Source organism: Corythoichthys intestinalis, chromosome 5 (assembly GCF_030265065.1).
Source record: "Corythoichthys intestinalis isolate RoL2023-P3 chromosome 5, ASM3026506v1, whole genome shotgun sequence".
NCBI lineage: Eukaryota > Metazoa > Chordata > Actinopteri > Syngnathiformes > Syngnathidae > Corythoichthys > Corythoichthys intestinalis.
The window spans coordinates 58,765,372-58,779,791 of NC_080399.1; the positions used below are offsets into that span (position 1 = coordinate 58,765,372).

Here is a 14,420-nt window from a genome sequence, read left to right on the forward strand (position 1 = left end):
CTAGTGAATGACCTACATAGAGCTGGGACCACAGTAACAAAGGCTACTATCAGTAACACAATGCGCCGCCAGGGACTTAAATTCTGCAGAGCCAGAGGTGTCCCCCTGCTGAAGAAAGTACACGTCCAGGCACGTCTGCGGTTTGCTAGAAGGCATTTGTATGATCCAGAAGAGGAGTGGGAGAACGTGTTATGGTCAGATGAAACCAAAATAGAACTTTTTGGTAGAAACACAGGTTCTCGTGTTTGGAGGAGAAAGAATACTGAACTGCATGCGAAGAACACCATACCCACTGTGAAGCATGGCAATCAATCAATCAATCAAATTTATTTATATAGCCCTTTACAAAACCCGAAAGGCCCCCAAAGTGCTTTACAACAAAACATGGCTCAAGATAAATAAAAGGCAGGAAAATATTATACAATGACATTTTACAAAATAAAATAAAACAAAGAGCGCATCGCAATAAAATTGCAGCAAGTAAAACAATAAAACCGATAAAATTGAAAAGAAACATTAAAAAAGCCCTTAAGCTAATAAAACCAGGCTATCCTAATCTTTGTAAAAGGCGAGTCTAAAAAGGTGTGTTTTTAGCCGAGACTTAAAAAGACCTACATCCGTGGCGGTGGAAACGTCATGCTTTGGGGCTGTTTTTCTGAAAGGGACCAGGACGACTGATCTGTGTAAAGGAAAGAATGAATGGGGTCATGTATCGAGAGATTTTGACTGAAAATCTTTCATCAGCAAGGGCATTGAAGATGACACGTGGCTTGATCTTTCAGCATGACAGTGATCCCAAACACACAGCCAGGGCAACAAAGGAGTGGCTTCATAAGCAGCATTTCCTGGAGTGGCCTAGCCAGTCTCCAGATCTCGACCCCATAGAAAATCTGTGGAGGGAGTTGAAAGTCCGTGTTGCCCAACAACAGCCCCAAAACATCACTGCTCTTGAGGAGATCTGCATGGAGGAATGGGCCAAAATACCAGCAACAGTGTGTGAAAAGCTTGTCAAGAGTTACAGAAACTCCGTTATTGCCAACAAAGGGTACATAACAAAGTATTGAGATGAACTTTTGGTATTGACCAAATACTTATTTTCCACCATGATTTGCAAATAGATTCTTTAAAAATCAAACAATGTGATTTTCTGTTTTTTTTTTTTTTTCACATTTTGTCTCTTATGGTTGAGGTTTACCCATGTTGACAATTACAGGCCTCTCTAATATTTTCAAGTGGGAGAACTTGCACAATTAGTGGTTGACTAAATACTTATTTGCCCCACTGTATGTATCATCTGATAATTTGGGAGCACATTCCTTTGCTGGTTTTCAGGAGTCCTTTATTGTTGATGAAAACATTTTTTCGTTTTTCTTTGGCCAGTCGTAGTGATATTCAACGTTTTTCTGTACAGAGTGGGCCATTTTATTGAGAACCAAAGAGTCACATAACGAAAATCTTCACAGGCTCAGGGAGAATGAGAAACTGCAAAGTGTTGACAGAGTGAAAAGAGACTGTGTATTAAATAGATTGTCTTTCATTGCATAACTGGGTTTCCCCCTGACATTTTACACGAGCTTTTGGAGGGTATTGTACCTTTTGAGCTCAGTTTGTGCTCGAAAAGATTAATTGGCAAACAGTACCTTACATTAAATCATTTGAATACTGCCATACAGCGGTTCCCTTATAAATTCTCAGATAAAACTAACAGTCCACAGAAACTTTCAGAGAAAGTACTTGTGAGTGAAACTATTGGAGGCAACGGTCACGAGAATTGGACTCTGTTGAGGCTGTTGCCTCTACTCATCGGTGATGTTTTACCTGAAACTGATGACGCTTGGTGTGTAATTCTGGAACTTAAAGACATTGTGGAACTTTTGGCATCCTCCACATTTACAGAGGAAAGTTTGTGTTACCTTGATGCCAAAATTAGTGAACACAGAAAACTTCTACATACTTTGTTTCCAGGCCTGAGACTCAAACCAAAGCACCACTTTCTGGAACACTATCCTCATTTGATCCGCTGCTTTGGGCCACTGGTTAGTTTTTGGACAATTCGTTTTGAAGCAAAACATAGCTTTATCAAGAAAGTGGTCCGTGATGTCAATAATTTCAAAAACATTTTATTGACCCTGTCCCTCAGACACCAACTTATGTTGGTATTCTACTTGGATGTTCCTAATTAGTTTAAACCAACTGTGGAAGTTAAGGGAGCATAAAGTGTTTCTCTGGACATTCTAGCAGCCTCTGTCAAGCAAGTGATTGAGAAGAAATTTGGAACCCTAAACAGTGTATCGCTGGCCACAACAGCAATTATACATGGAACAAAATATACCCAGGTGATGTTTGTGTCAATTGGAAGCACAAGTGGACTTCTGATTTTGTAAAATTGTCCATGTAATGCTTGTATGCAGCAACATATTCTTGGTTGTTGAACCTTTCTCACCTTGGTATCTAGAGCACCTCAGGTGTTACCAAGTCTGCAAGAGAGACCCTGCACAGCTGATGGTAGCTAAACCACTACACCCCCTTGTCAGCAAGAATTTAAAAATGGAGTTTGGCGTGTTCATCAAAACGGCAGCAGCTTACAAAACAGGAATCAAACCAAATTCTGTTCGTGATCCTTGCTATTTAAAAAAAAATCCTAGCTGAATATCAGTCATGGACACTGATTTTTAATGACCTCATCTTTTTTTCTTGTGATCAAACATATTGTTCTGAAGCTCAATTGTCTGACTGTCCTGTAAATGGTTTTCTAATAGATAATAAACATAACTTCTGATCAAACATATACATTTCAGGCTATGTGAATAAATAAGCAGAACTCTTCAAAGACCTGATCAGAATATGAATACTACTGTTTATGTGAACACACTCCTAGGGCTGGGCGATATGGCCTTAAACATGTATCACGATAAATTGAGCAGATTTATCTCGATAACGATAAATGCTGATAAATTCGCCCAAGCGGACTTATATAATTTGAAAATCTGAATCAATGCATGAAATACAGATTAACTATTTCTTGTTGATTTATTTACCAGCATTCAATTTGATATACTGTATTTAACAATTGTACATGCTGTCTAAACATTAAGTTTATAAAAATGTATTGTAAGCAATAAGAATTCAAGTATGAACATTTATAACAGCGTGTATGACTTGAACAATGTACATTGTCAAAATCAATATGCCTGTGCAAACATGTAATTGTAACACAAATGACTTGCAGCTTGAACAGTACACTTCAAAAAGACAACTTATTGTTAATGGCTGCTGTGACATAATTATTAAATACAAGTGTTTACTTTATGGTTTAAGGGTTTTTTCCCCCCCAGTGCATTTTTTAATAAATGCACGCACAATAAAAATAGCTGGGGCCATTTCTCGGTCATTATAAGTTTTGCCGTTGGATTGTACTTTATGCTGAATGCTTTACCATCACAAAAGCTATCAGAGGAATCACACACAGACAGATACAAAATAATGCCACATAGTAATTGCTAGATGCAGTCCGTGCCCAATCCACTCATTAAGTTCAGCCGTTTCGACAATGTTAGAGCCGCTATCCGACTCCATAACGTTCATTTGTAGCGTTAGCCGCTAGCTAGCGTTAGCCTCGCTACCAGTAGAAAGCACTGAAAGCACCATCTCCGGAAATCGTGAGAACAAAGGAGGACAGCGGGTGAAAGCCCGTCTGGATGCCACCAAGAGTCTACTAAATGTCGGTTGAAAGTTTGGGGAACCTCCCTTAAGCCACACTCCATCACGTTTTGCTTGTAGCGTTAGCTGCTAGCGTTAGCTTACCGGGCTTTTGTTTGATTGGCTTCCTGATGATCACGTGACTCCCTACGTAAGCACATTCACTGCTTTCTTAAAGGGGAATGAACATAGACGAACAACACAGAATCAAAGCGGGATGAAAAGACTATATTTTCTTGTTTTATTAATTTACCGAATTTACCGACATGGTCAAAATTACGTCGGTCATCGTTAAGAATTTCGGTGACGGTAAATTTTCGGTTTACCGCCCTGCTCTACACACTCCATCATGTAAAATAATGTAACATTTGCGTTCTGTATTTGTCTTTTTGAGTGAGAGTCATCATGAATGCTGCGCATCATCCTGAGCGAACAAGACATCAGAGGAGTCACCATAGAGAACTTGCCTGAGACTGTTAATAACTTCTACTTGATGCTGAAGACCAAACTGGGACTGGATGGGGACCTCGTCGTTCAGTATCAAGACCCACAATTTGATAATGAACTGTGCAATTTGAGTAGCATATCAGAGCTTCCTAAAGATAAAGTAACTTTGAAAGTGTACAACAAGACATATCACACACACTCAACTCTAGATACGGCAAGCCTGTCATCATCATCCCTTGATGAGAGCACCAGTGGTAGTTCAACTCGTCAGCTGCCTCACCCATTTGTCATTCCTTCCTTTTCTTTTGATGTCGAGCTGAAACTGAAGCAAGCATGTGCACAAGAAATATTGTATACAATTTTGAATTTATATAAACATATATAAACATAAATTAAGGAAAGAGACAATTAAAATTAATTGTCACATAAATACATTGTATATACCCAGATAGCAGACCGACATTGTTTTATAGTTAATGAAGTAACGCTGACAAACAGTTGATTTATGATTGACCGGGAAATGTGATTGAATTGGTCATTGAATTATGGATGGCGTTTTGGTTGAAATATAACATTGATTCAGCGTTGTTCCAATAATTTCAATAATCGAAATGCTGTTTAGGTTTTGTAAGGATTTCAATGTTGAAACAACATAAACTGAGGGTGCAAAAGTGACGTTGATTCAACGATATAAGATCAACAGCGGAATGTTGATCCAACATCTTTTCAACTTCGGTCTGCTATCTGGGTATAGGCTACACAAAAGATGTGTTACATTTGTACTTTAAATATGAGATCCAATCCCAGACTATTTGGCTAGTCATGCGTCCTTGTGAGCTAACAAAATGGTAAATGTTGTTTTTGTTTTTGTTACTTTTATGTAGGCCACAGATGATGATGTGTTCACCAAGTGGATGAAAGTTGGCATTGTGATGGTGAAAGAAGAAGACATGATTGATGTGTCAGTTATCCTTGAGGAGGCAGTAGTCCTGTGTGGTCTGAACAACATCCAGAGTAATGTTGCCATGCTGTTGGGCCATCTTTTTGTCCTCAACATAGATTATCCAAAGGAATTGGGGTACACATTTGAATTGATTCAAAATGTCCTCATGAACATTGGTGGCAGACAATGTTCCTCACTTGTGCATGGTGTAAGAAACAGACTCCTGTGGAAAACCATGTAACTCTGAACTCCGATGCCTCCTCTTGTGCAAATGTCCGAGCGCTCATTAACAGGGATTTTTTTTTTCTGTCTGTTTTGCACATTATTTGCAAGTTCTCATTTTTCTATTTTGCATGTTACTGAATGAGAGACAAGTTTCCAGAAGGGCTTCCTGAGTGTTGTGGCCATGCTGATTGGTCGTCTTTTTGCCCTCAACAAAGACTGAGGTACATACACAATTTAAAGGTCCTCATGGTCATTGATAGAGGATTGCATTCATCACTTGTGTATGGTTTTTGAAACAGACTTCTGCAGAAAGCCTCGTTTCTGGCTCATTTGTGCATGAGCTTTAAATTGGACCGTTTTTTTTTTTTTAATTTAAGTTCTTGTTTTTGCACAATAAGTATAACAATTAAGACATTTTTGAATGTCAGCATCTTTTCAAGTTACCAACTCAAAATATAAATAACAAATAACAACTTTGCTAGTTCAGTCCTATATTGTTTGTTTGTACATGAGGACAGTTTAAATTCTCTTGTTGCAACATGCCGGTAAATACTGCTTTGCTAAAAATAGTGAATTTTGTAAGTTCTTGTTTATTTTGTTGTCTATTTCATGATAAATGGTGATACTGAGCACACAGTGTAAAATAAAACAAAGTTATTATTGCAGTATTGTCATTTGTCACATGTAACGATAACTTATCTAGTATTTTTAAACCTGGGTCCTATTTTTACATATTATGGTGTCCAAAGTATTTGCATAATTTGTCTAGTACGGTAGATGACAACCTTATTGAACGGATCTCTATAGAGATGGACCTTTTTGTTCAAGATGATTTCACCTGGCAAAAGATGGGATTTGTTTGTCTACTGCTTTCGCAATCAGTTAGCTTCATTGTGTAAATTTGGTGTTTTTCAGATGGTGTGACAACTTGTCACAAGGGTTAGTTTGGATCTGAACTGACTCTTTAAAGCACCAGTTACAATCTTTGAAACACCACAACTAACACAATCTGGCTGCAGTAAAATTGTTGTTTTTGTCAATGGAATCTTGTGGCCAGCAATATAAAGTCTGTTTATGGTTATAAAGCTTCGTCTCTGTTAGGATCCTTTCCATAATGTTGTCAGACACTTAGAATAACAATCTGAGCCTGTCAGTGGAAAAAAACAAGCACATTTAGGGTAGGGTTGGGAATCTCTGGCATGTAGCCGATTCGATATGTATCTAGATACACAGATTACGATTCGATGAAAAAAAAACAATATTGTTTAGGCAGAGCGATTCGATACGATTCGATAGTTTCGGAACAATACGGTTCAATACAGTGTGAAAACGATACGATAGTAAATATTTGTTGTTTGTTCTTACATTATTTACAACATAAAAGACTGAATTTTCACAAGCAAAAGTAAACAACAGAATTCCATACCAATGTATGTTTATTTTTGAGACATGAACAAATAAAGACTCGCTGAATGACCATCATTTTGTCGATAATAAAATAAAACTCCAGAGAAACACAAAAAAAAAGTGCAAAAATTCAATCTGTTTCCTGTTATTTTGAACACAAGAGGTAGTAATTTGAGTGCAACCTTTCAATGTAAACATCTTACATTTTAAACACAAAAGGCAGGTAATTTAAGTGCAACTTTTAAATGTAAACATCTTACATTTTAAACACAGACAGGTAATTTAAGTGCAACCTTTCAATATGAACATCTTACAAACTAAAAATTATATGCAGCAGCTCTAGAAAAAAGAACAATTTAACCTGCTAGTATTATCATAATAAATAATAATTCAAGCATACTACTATTATGCCATTTACCACTGGTATAACTGGGGAAAAAACATGGCATTTTAGCCAGACTGGTCAACAATAACCTTAACAATACAATAACAAACAAACTATAACCTTAACCACAGCAAAGTGCTTCAACATTTCATTCCTCATCACTGTCCCCATCTTTTTTGAAGGGCAGATTTATTTTGGAGAAAGATCAACTGATCCACATGTTCATGTTTCAGTAAACTGCGTTTTGTAGAAACAATATCTCCAGCAGTGCTGAAAACCCTTTCAGATGCCACACTGGTGGCAGGTATACAGATATATCGTTTGGCCAGAGATGATAGCAACGGCAGGTCATGCTGCCCTTTCCACCACGGCAGTGTTTTAAGACTCACAATCTCTGTACCGCTTCACTTCATCACTAGCTCTGTCCCATGCAGATCTAGCTGCCATCCTCACTTGAAAGTCTTCTCCAAACAGTTGGTCCAGAACTGACATTTTCTTCTTTTTGCAAGGAGGCACATCATCTGAATGAATAACAATAATGGTATATTACTGGCTTTGTTTGCCATGACTCAGTGTTGCGTTTTTTTCATCTGAATTTACCATTTTCTACAAAAATATATTTTCTAATGTTAAAAATTAATTTGTGTTCACTTTTGTGCACGTATGTTGAAGACACACACAAACCTTTGAGTACATCTTCGGTGGTGATGTCTGTGTCTTCATGGGCAGGATCACTCTGACATGGATCTGTCTGCACTGCATCACTCTCAGCTGGAATCCCTGTTGCCTAGAAGTAAAGAATAAAAGTACAGTTTACACAATTCAGCAGCCAGTGACTGTAATAACAGTCAGAATAAATCAAGTAACAACAACAAAGCACAGCAGACTGACAAACTGATAGAATGTGTTGTAATATGTATTTGAGTAAATGACAGTGTATTACCTTACTATGCAAGGCTGTAGCTTCTGCCAAGATGGTCATGAATGTCCTCTCAGAATCGTGGTCACTCAGGAAGGGCAGAGATTTGAACCGGGGGTCCAGAGCCGCTGCAGTGTTGAAGAGATCATCGAGGCCAGCATAACGTTTCTCCAGGTCATTCCTGAATGCCTGCTTCATCTCTCTGATGACCACTGAGTCTTTTTCTGATGCTTCAAAGTTCTTTTTAAGCTTTGCTTTGACTGGGGAAATCATTGAAAGTGTGGGCCGGTGGTCTTCAGACATGGTTGTGGTCACAAGTTTGACCGGTGCCATCAGCTTGACGATGTCTTCAGCATCACAAAAGTCTTCGTCCGTTAGAGTTGTCACCTCTCCTCTTTTTCTGAGATCCCTGGATAGGAGGGCAGCAGAAAGGTCCCAGTCACACATGCTTGTTTAAGCAGAGCTCCTATGTTCTTTCCAGTGTGTGATCCTTTAAACACCCTTGTTTGTAAAACATGGACCTTCAACTGCTAATCTGGAGTTATGTGGTGGGCCGTAATTGTCACATAGGACTCTGTTGCACACGATGTCCAAGCATCAGTCGTTACTGCCACTCGCTCTGCATTTTCTAGTTCTTTTTTAACGTGGCTCTTCACTTCAGCATACAACGCTGGCATGCATGTGTTGGTGATATGCTTTCGGGACGGTACAGTATAGCGTGACTCTAAGGTACGCATCAACTCTTGAAATCCTTCCCACTCAACTATACTGTACGTGCAAAAGCCCTTGGCGATGAAACGGGTTATAGCTGCCGTTATTTCCTTAGCTCGTGCTGAATTGTGCCCAAGTTGCCCGAAATAGTTCAAAAGTTTACCCATTTGCGACTGTGTGCTAGCACTGTTAGCAGGCTCCCGCTCCTTTCTCGTTTTTACCTCACCATACTCTTTGTGTTTTCTCGTTGCATGAAAGTCAATATTTGGTGTACTACCAGTGTACTTCAGAGCTGCTCGGCACAGCTTGCAAATAGCATGGCTTTTATCGAGTTGTCCGTCGTTCTTGAAAAATCCAAACACCCTCCAAACTTTTGACTTTTGCTTTCCAGGCGCGTTGAAAATTGGTCGCTGTGATTCGGCACTTCTGCCGGGCTCGCTAGCGTCTGTGCTCGTGCTGTTTGTCCATTTTAGCATGTTGCGTCGTCGACACTACTTTATTTTTTCACCTTTAGCTTTGGGCTGTGAGAGAACGTATGAAGAGAATGCTACGGAGCATGCGCAACTGTCGGTTTGTCAGCTCTCGCGTTATTATTTTAGAGATGAAAACTAAACCCTCAGGTAGCCGAGTCTTATTCTCGCGATAGCCAGTTCATTGCTATACAATCGATTAATGGATGGATTTGTGGCTTTTTACTGTCAATTGCTTAGTCTGCTACCGATACAGCCGAATCGCTCGCATGTAGAACCGGATATCCGGTCGTATCGGTTTATCGTTCTCAAGCTTAATTTAGGGGACATACTTTGCCGGATGCATTCGTCCCAAAGGATTACGTTGCAGCCTTGACAACCTGTTTTAGGGCTGCCGGCTGAGGTGGTATACTCAACCAATTCCAACAGTGTACCTATCAGTCATTTACACACCAACATTTGTAAAAATAGGACCCAGTTAAACATACTAAAGTTAACTGAATGTTTTAAGTTGTGAATTTTAATGCCGGTGAATCTGCCATAGGACAGTTTTGGGACTGTTATCTAAAATGGGTACACTAATGAATGTGACACTGGATGTTAAATTGGTTATTGTCATGTTTGTCTGTGAAACAACCTTGTACTGCCAGTTAAAGGTTTCTGTAACACTTATTTTGTTAAATTGGCTTTGAGTTCAAAGAACTACCAAAATAATTCTCTAAGTTAATAAATATGAATCAAATAAACAATACCGAATTTTAATTAAGTAGAAATACATTTATAGTTTCATTCGACTACCTGAAGCAGTTAACTAACAAATTTAATTTAGTTAAACAAAAACATAAGATTTACCTAACAGAAAAGTTTAATTGAGTTGAAATAAATTTATTATTTCAAACGCCTACCTGATCTAAATCAACCAAAATAAAACAAGGGTTTACACAAAACATCTTACTTAATCAAGATAATAATTGTTTGTGTTAAAAGGACAACATCGATATTTTGACTTAATATAAAATTTTAAGGCAGCTCTATACATCCTATTTTTAAGTTGAAACAACAAGTTACATTTTACAGTGATATGGATGTAAAACAATCTCGATTCTTTGTTAAGAGAGCAAAGAACCGGGCAGAAAACATTTATATTACGTAAATATGTCGAATGTCCTGTTAGGACGCAAAACAGTCTTGATTCTTTGTTAAAAGAGCAAAGAAACGGGCAGTTTGCATTTATTTTACGTAAATATGTCAAATGTACTGCTAGTCTTTAAGCCACTGTAGCTGCGGCCTTATGAAAACAGCTTTTTTCTGTTAAAAATTCTTGTGAATAAATGCTTAAATCCCAGAATTATTTTTAGATACGAACATAAAACAGTCTCAATTCTCTGTTAAGAGCAAAGAACCGGGCAGTAAGCCTTTATTTTATTTAATGTTCTGCTAGTCTTTAAGCCACTGTAGCTGCGGCCTTATGAAAACAAAGAGCTTTTTCCGTTGAAATTTCTTGTGAATAAAGGCTTAAATCCCTAATCCTTCATAGATATGGACGTAAAACAGTCTCGATACTTTGTTAAAAGAGCAAAGAACTGGGCAGTTAGCATTTGGTTTACGTAAATATGTTGAATGTGTTGTTTGTCTTTGAGCCACTGTAGCTGCTGCTTTATGAAAACAAAGAGCCTTTTAAGTTGAAAATTCTTGTGAATAAAATGCTTAAATCCCTGAATTCTTTTTAGATATAGATGTAAAACAGTCTCGTTTCTTTGTCAAAAGAGCAAAGAACCGGGCAGTTAGCATTTATTTTACGTAAATATGTCGAATGTGCTCCTAGTCTTTAAGCCACTGTAGCTGCTGCTTTATGAAAACAGACTCTCTACAAGTCTACAAGACTCTCACTACTGTCTTGTAGTAAGAGGATGGCTGGCAATTGTCCACAAAACAACATCGCGGCCCAAAACGGTTTCCTTCCTGGCCTTCTTCTCGCCAATAATTGGCAGAGCCCAACCCCGCCTGCGTAGTGCCACGCAAGTCCCGTGAGCCTTGGGGGTCTGCCGGCTGGTATGCGAGTTGCTCCCTGTTTTCTCAGCGGAATTCCCGGTGGTTTCGCTCTCCTGGCAGTTTACACTCATCCCAAAGCTGCTTGTGCTGGAAACACCTAGTAACTGGGTCCATTTTCTTGATTGTCTGCTGGTTAATGACCGGTCAAATGAAGGATTTGAGTGTCATCCATAAGTCACACTCGCTATTTGTTTGTGAAGAGTGGCTGCTGGAGGATCCAAAACTGCTGAGGGAGATTCCCACCATCTCGTCACTTAGCATCCTGGCTTTGTATTTTTCGGAGTTAGGTTCGTGCAGCTCTGACAGACTATCCTGCAGAAAACTGGAGTAATCAGATTCTTGCCTGTGGATGATTCATTGTAGCACCAATGTGTGAGATTTCTCGTTGCCCGAAAAGCTCACAGGAGACGTGCCGGTGGGTGGTCTGAGATTCACCTTGGCGTAAGCAGAAGCACTAGGCGCGCTGGGAAAGCTTCTATTTTGAATCTACCGTTACTGATCAGAATCTTGCTAGTAGTAGGAGTCATCGCACACTGCTGACTGTCCTTCAGTCTTCCTCAAGACTTTTCTCATGACGAAGCGTCTGCCGCGGGTGTGGGGCACCAATGTGTGAGGTGTCTTGTTGCTCTTGTGGTGCTGCTGCATGCGTCCATCTTTTTTGGCACTTGGACTTAGAGCTTGAGTGTTACGGCCCTTGTCCTGTAGAAAATAGCTCCCAGGAGATGTGCCGATGTCACGTGGGCCAATTTTTTCCTTGGTGAAGATGGGGGGTCTGGTCTAACTTTGAGTGTTACGGCCGGCTGGTATGCGAGTCACTCCCTGATTTCCCAGCGGAGTTCCCGTTGGTCTTACTCTCTTGGCAGTTTAAACTCATCCCAAAGCTGCTTGTACTAGAAATACCTGGTTACCGGGTCCATTTTCTTGATTTCGTGAGGTGTCTTGTTGCTCTAAAAGCTCTCAGGAGATGTGCTGATGTCACTTGGGCAAACTATATACTTGGTGAAGGCGGGTGGTCTGGAATTCACCTTGGTGTCAACAGAAGCAGCAGGCGCGCTGGGAAAGCCGCTATTTTGAATCAACCGTTCCTGATCAGAATCTTGCTTGTAGTCGGATTCATCGCAGACTCCCGACTGTCCTTCAATCTTCCTCAAGACTTGACGAAGCGTCTGCTGCGAGTGTCGAGCACAAATGTGTGAGGTGTCTCGTTGCCTTTGTGATGCTGCTGCATGCCTCCATATTTTTGGGCACTTGGACTAAGAATTTGAGTGTTATGGCCCTTGTCCTGTAGAAACTGCTCCCAGGAGATCTTCCGATGTCACGTGAGCCAACTTTTTCCTTGCTGAAGATGGATGGTCTTGGTTTCACCTTAGTGTCATCCGAAGTAGTAGATGCGCTGGGTAGGCCGCCATTTTGAATCAACTCTTCCCGATCTTACTTAACTCTCGAACTTCGGAGTCGTGTATGTGCAGATCTGACAGATTATTCTGCAGCAATCAGAATCTTGCCTGTAGTAGGATTCTGTTTTTTTGGACATCTGTGTATCCCAGTTGCACTAGTTGCTGTCTAATCTCCTCTTCAGAGAAATTCAGGTTGTCTGTAGAATCGTCTAAGTGTCTGAGATTCTCTGTACAAGTGGCTGTCACATCAACGTTTTCCCAAGCTTCTTGCTCCTCGCTGTGCTCTTTGGGGGGGGGTAAAACCTGCTTGGGTGGAGGCGGCGCTGGACCTGGGTGAAGAGCTGCGAGATATCTTTCAATGTCACATTCGTCACACTTTATCGCAATCAGCTAATCTTCGGCTTGGTGACCTGTAGAGGCGAGACAGCAATGGTAAATGTTATTGTCTTTAATTAATCGTTTTCTGTCTTCTAACAGCATTGTTCTTAAACCCCTGCATCTTTTTAATGGGTGTGGTTTGTGATGGATGGGGCATTCTTTATTGATGTCTATGCTTGTTACTTTTAACTTTGTTATCTCCAACACCTCTGTCTCATGTACTGTAACTGAATGTCTTAGTGAAAGTGAAAGGTGGAAAACTTACATTGTGATGTTCTTTATACTTTGAGCCCAGCATTTTCCATTTTACTTTGATGGTGCTCAGGAAAACAGCCTTCCAACTGAGGTAATACTCCGGCTTGTCATCCAATTTAGTAAGCCCTCCAGTTACAAGTTGACTTTTAGCTAGAAATTGGGCAAGATCACTGGCGGTGTTGTCAGCTCTTAGTTAATGTCAAAATAAACAATATTAATGAAAACATACAGACATGAACGAAACTACCACATTTTGTACAGGCCAGAGCTAGCTAAAAGCAAACATATATCATAAATAACAAAAAATATCTACAAAACTGATGCAATAACTACAGGCATAGATACCACACAATCTTATCAACATTCAAACTCACTTATATTTCCCCTCAGAGGTCTTGTTGTGAGAGGATGGCTGGCGATTGTCCACAGAACAACATCGCGGCCCAAAACTGATTCGTTTCTGGCCTTTTTCTTCTTGCCATTAACTGGCAGAGCCCAACCCCGCTTGCATAACTAGCGCCCTCTAGTGAGTGGGATGTTTAAATATTGAACGGTTGCAGTACATATCTTATGTGGGAGTGTATGTTAACTGTGTTTAATCCAACACTGAAAATGGTTGTTTTAAAAAAAAGTTACCAAGGTGGCCATCTGGTGAGTGCTATCTGACTTTAACTGTTACCTCAGTAAATTTTTATTAACTTATTTACTTTTGATGCTATCTGATACCATCTATGAAAAAAAATTAGTACCAGCATTGTGTTGTGACTAGAAGTAAATATGTCCTGTATGTGGAAAATGTTTAACAATGTGAATAAAACATTGAAATGGTCAAAAAGTCACAACGAAGAAGAATTTAGAATGAAGAGAATTTATGTAAATAAAACATTAAAACGGTCAAAAAGTCACAACTAAGAAGAATTTAAAATGAACAGAATTTATGTCAATAGAACAACTAACAAACAATAACAACAAACTAAGGGTGTAACAGTACATGCATTTGTATTGAACAGTTTCGTTACTGGGTGCTCGGTTCGGAATGGATGCGTACCGAACGAGTTTCTGACGTAATGTAACCCTTACTTTTCTAGGCTGTGGGTCGATCTTGTTACAGTTTCTTTGTGTAGATTATATT

General features: G+C 39.5%; 1 protein-coding gene across 1 annotated transcript; it reads right to left on the reverse strand.

The window, feature by feature from the left end:
• Positions 1 to 6,786: 6,786 nt before the first annotated feature.
• LOC130916103 (E3 SUMO-protein ligase ZBED1-like) lies at positions 6,787 to 13,718 on the reverse strand. The gene is made up of 4 exons (XM_057836532.1): positions 13,663 to 13,718; positions 8,050 to 8,434; positions 7,791 to 7,893; positions 6,787 to 7,627 (listed from the first exon to the last, which is right to left on the reverse strand). The coding sequence occupies exons 2-4, from the start codon at positions 8,356 to 8,358 to the stop codon at positions 7,485 to 7,487; spliced, it is 555 nt and encodes a 184-aa protein (XP_057692515.1). The 5' UTR covers positions 8,359 to 8,434; positions 13,663 to 13,718; the 3' UTR covers positions 6,787 to 7,484.
• Between the last annotated feature and the right edge of the window lie 702 nt (positions 13,719 to 14,420).

Bases quoted from the DNA above. Each gene is read 5' to 3' on its own strand.
- LOC130916103 (XM_057836532.1), bottom strand. From the start codon at position 8,358: ATGGCACCGGTCAAACTTGTGACCACAACCATGTCTGAAGACCACCGG. The intron at 7,894-8,049 runs GTAATACACTGT...CTTTACTTCTAG, and splicing joins CTACAGCCTTGCATAGTAAG to GCAACAGGGATTCCAGCTGA. The intron at 7,628-7,790 runs GTTTGTGTGTGT...TTATTCATTCAG, and splicing joins CACCGAAGATGTACTCAAAG to ATGATGTGCCTCCTTGCAAA.